Source organism: Chrysoperla carnea, chromosome 3 (assembly GCF_905475395.1).
Source record: "Chrysoperla carnea chromosome 3, inChrCarn1.1, whole genome shotgun sequence".
Lineage (NCBI taxonomy): Eukaryota > Metazoa > Arthropoda > Insecta > Neuroptera > Chrysopidae > Chrysoperla > Chrysoperla carnea.
In genome coordinates this window covers 70,330,190-70,333,667 of record NC_058339.1, presented here as the reverse complement: position 1 = coordinate 70,333,667, position 3,478 = coordinate 70,330,190, and the positions used below count along the sequence as shown (strand labels likewise).

At 29.7% G+C, this 3,478-nt stretch overlaps 1 protein-coding gene across 2 annotated transcripts; it reads right to left on the bottom strand.

The window, feature by feature from the left end:
* Window positions 1-250: 250 nt before the first annotated feature.
* Window positions 251-1,410, bottom strand: LOC123296689. 2 transcript variants are annotated; one of them, XM_044878272.1, is made up of 3 exons: window positions 1,296-1,410; window positions 1,000-1,233; window positions 251-455 (listed from the first exon to the last, which is right to left on the bottom strand). In XM_044878272.1, the coding sequence occupies exons 1-3, from the start codon at window positions 1,318-1,320 to the stop codon at window positions 259-261; spliced, it is 456 nt and encodes a 151-aa protein (XP_044734207.1). In that variant the 5' UTR covers window positions 1,321-1,410; the 3' UTR covers window positions 251-258. The 2 variants fall into 2 exon arrangements, with proteins under 2 accessions (XP_044734207.1, XP_044734208.1); XM_044878273.1 differs by having other exon boundaries at window positions 251-452.
* Between the last annotated feature and the right edge of the window lie 2,068 nt (window positions 1,411-3,478).

Genomic DNA, 3,478 nt, shown 5'->3' with positions numbered 1-3,478 from the left:
AAAACTTGGATTTAACATAACCTATACATTGCAAACAACATATGAAAAAAACACAAATACCTGATTCGATTCAATGTACACCCCCTTTACATGTATAATTTGATTGAATTATTTGTATTTGTTTGAATCAAAATCACTGCAGACCAAGTTTCTTTAAATTCCAAAAAAAAATTATTTATGTATAAGATTTCGGTACAATAATAATTATTATACATAAATATTAATAATAACATTATTTGATTCGCATCCTATTTGTCACTACGGAAGCGACCCAGATGCGCAAATGAAGAAAAAACAAAATGCGAAACCATGTTCTTGTTTTTTACCAGTGGAATTTGGTTTGACGCCACTACTATTAGTACCACTACCTTCATTGCCACTACCATTAGTGCCACTACCATTAGTGCCACTACCATTATTGGGATTCTCTTCTGAACCAGAATTGGGATCACCTGCTGAAATAATGTTAACATTATTTTCATTTTTACATGACCACGGATAGTTATATAATACCGGGAGGTTTAGTAATTACTATATTAGCTCGACACTTCCCGTAGTTACCGTAACCCGTGGCTAAAAACAACAAACGGACAAATTTCGTACAAAAATGAATATTATCTATCACAAGAATATTTAAAAAATAATAATTATATGTCTAGACTATTAGGAGACCATGTGTAAAAACGAACATGATTGCTGCTTAGTAATGTTTTGAGTATTATATGTCTAGCGTATCAGGAGAGCATCTGTAAAAACTAACATGTTTGCCTAATAAACTCATTATTTAAATTTATGATATTTTTTCGTTCAAATTATTTGTGTAGCAGTGTCGGGACAATAAAAAGTCTAAAACTAAAACAAGTATAAAAATAAAAAACCCGATTGCGTTAAATAAAATCTGAAAAGAAACAGTCATGTCCAGTAGTTAACACAGCGACAACGGACAAGGTCCATTTTCCATACCAAAAAACAACTAGTGTTTTTAAAATACTGACTTACGATAGTTTTTTCTTTCTTCAGGAGAACATGTATGCCAATCAAACGAATCATATTCTTCGGAATTCAAACATATTTCCACATTAAATAGACATCTATTAGGGAATATTTTTTTGATTTGGCCAGATTCATTGACGCCACACAAAGGATCATACGTTTTTGGGCATGCTTTCGGGCATTCACGTTGCAATACTGCTTGTTGTGTTGATTGTATTGCCACGGCAATAACAAGAAAAACTAAACAGTTTTAAACATTAGTTAAAATTGATTATTATGGAAAAATAAAATTAAAATCTTACCAAATGTTTGTTTTAAGAAGACCATTGTAATATTCTTAGATGTGCTTCACAATAACTCAACTTTATATATATATATATCAATTTTGCAGGAATTTAAAAAAAATACGTTGCACAGGAGCTGCGTTACCTAAGCGAACTCCCTCAGAGATAAAAAAATAACACGTTTTTTTTTTTAAATCGAATATTGCATTTTTAATTTTTTAAGAATTTTTATTTCAAAAACTAAGCGTCTATGTATAGGGAAAAAATCATCAGATTACTTTTATACCATGTATATGAAATATACATAGTATATTAAGTTTAGTCAGAAGTTTGTAACGCTTAAAAATATTGATGCTACGGAAAAAATTTGGGTATAGATGTTCATAGAATCGCCTAATTAGTCCATTTCCACCTGTCTGTCTGTCTTTCGTCTGTCGTCTGTCCGTCTATCATCACGATTACTCAAAAACGAAAAGAGATATCAAGTTGAAATTTTTATAGTATGTTTAGGACGTAAAAAGTGCGGTCGAGCTCGTAAATGAGCAACTCGTCAATTGAGTCTTGGATCCGTAGGACCCATATTGTAAAACGCTAGAGATAGAACAAATGTTTAAATATAAAAAATGTTCCTTATAAAAAAATAAACAACTTTTGTTTGAAACATTTTCTTGTACACATTACTGTTTACCCACGAGGGCGCTAATTAGGTGCAAATTTTATAGTATTTATTAATATGGGAATATCAGTTATGTGTGTGTGGCTATTTATGAGTGGATATCTTTCTTTATTTATGTGACGTCAAAAAACAAACTATTGCGTCATCAACACTGTCTATACATGGTATTTCAACAATATACTCAGTCAATTGTTTGTTTTCACTTGTTTTTCGTGAATATTTTAGGAATTTTTTTGAAAACTGTCAATACAAAAGCAATAGCTCCATTTCCTTCGGAAATGCGCTAAAACTAAATTTTCCATTTGCTTAAATATTGATTTATAGTCAATATTTTTTACGGCTTAAACAAATTTTTTTTAATATCCAAGACAGTAAAAACTAATTTTTCAATATTGCCCTTATCAGGCATTACGTTTAGAATAAGGAGGATAGAAAAACTATCTCTGTATAGAAAAAATGTCAAAAAAAAGCAGAAAATAAGGATGGCGCTGCTATAGCAAAAGTGCAAGTTTTCAAAGAAATGCTCAAAATAATAAGAGTAAGTTAAATATCTAAAAGTTGTAAGAGAAGGATAGAGAAGTTTACATCAAGCACCTTTTGCTACACTAGTGCCACTCTAGCCACTTTCTTTACTGCTATTTTGGGATACTTTCTGAGTCAAACAGCCATAAGAGAATATGCTCGTTTACTTCTTTCTACATTCCATAGTTTGGAAGGATCTAGCTGAGGATAAGATTAGTGTCGGCTTCAAAGCTTAACTGCTCACTAGAATACTAGGTATTGATTTAATTTTCTCATTGATCAATGTCACTGATACTTGTCCAAAAATTTCAACCCTACAATTTTTAATCCCTTACCCAAATCCTTTTTTTTTTAAGAAAAATGCATGTTTAAATTGTCTACTCTCTACTTCTCCCCTTAGAAGTGGAATTTTGCCTTCATCCAATAAATCATTTTAATCAACTCATAATCAGCGAAGATTCGTGTACCACAAGTATGAACATAAAAAATAATATCAAATAATAATTTTTTTAAACTGTTATTTATTTTTGAAATAATTTTAATTACAAAATATATTGAAACAGATGTAAATAAATTAATAGTTAATATTTAAACAAATGCACATTTCGTTATGATTGTAAATTAAAGTTAGAAAATGGAATCGAATGTTTTTTAATTAAAAATAATCATTAGAAATTCGCCAAGAAAGCCTTAAAAAAGTTATGCAGAATTAAAATACAAAATAATTAAACGGACTTTGGATAAGAAAGATAATAGTGTGAAAAAATGTCCAAATAACTTTTAAAAACAATTTTGAATGAATCAAAACACAATTTTTGGTGGTACTACTTACAACTATTTATACTTTTACTTTAACTTATTGCAATATAAAAAGATTAAAAAAGTAACAACTTAGATAGTTTTGCTTTTTCTCGACCTGATCTAGAATAGATGTCAATTTATCGTTATTTATTAATATGTAATCACTCAGGAAAATAGCTCAGTTGACTTCTCGCCGCCATAA

What these genes read in the sequence shown, in the direction of transcription:
- LOC123296689 (XM_044878272.1), bottom strand. Translation starts at nt 1,320, where the DNA reads ATGGTCTTCTTAAAACAAACATTTG. An exon ending in CTTCTTAAAACAAACATTTG is followed by an intron (nt 1,234 to 1,295) that starts GTAAGATTTTAA and finishes AAAACTGTTTAG; the next exon opens with TTTTTCTTGTTATTGCCGTG. An exon ending in TGAAGAAAGAAAAAACTATC is followed by an intron (nt 456 to 999) that starts GTAAGTCAGTAT and finishes ACATTATTTCAG; the next exon opens with CAGGTGATCCCAATTCTGGT.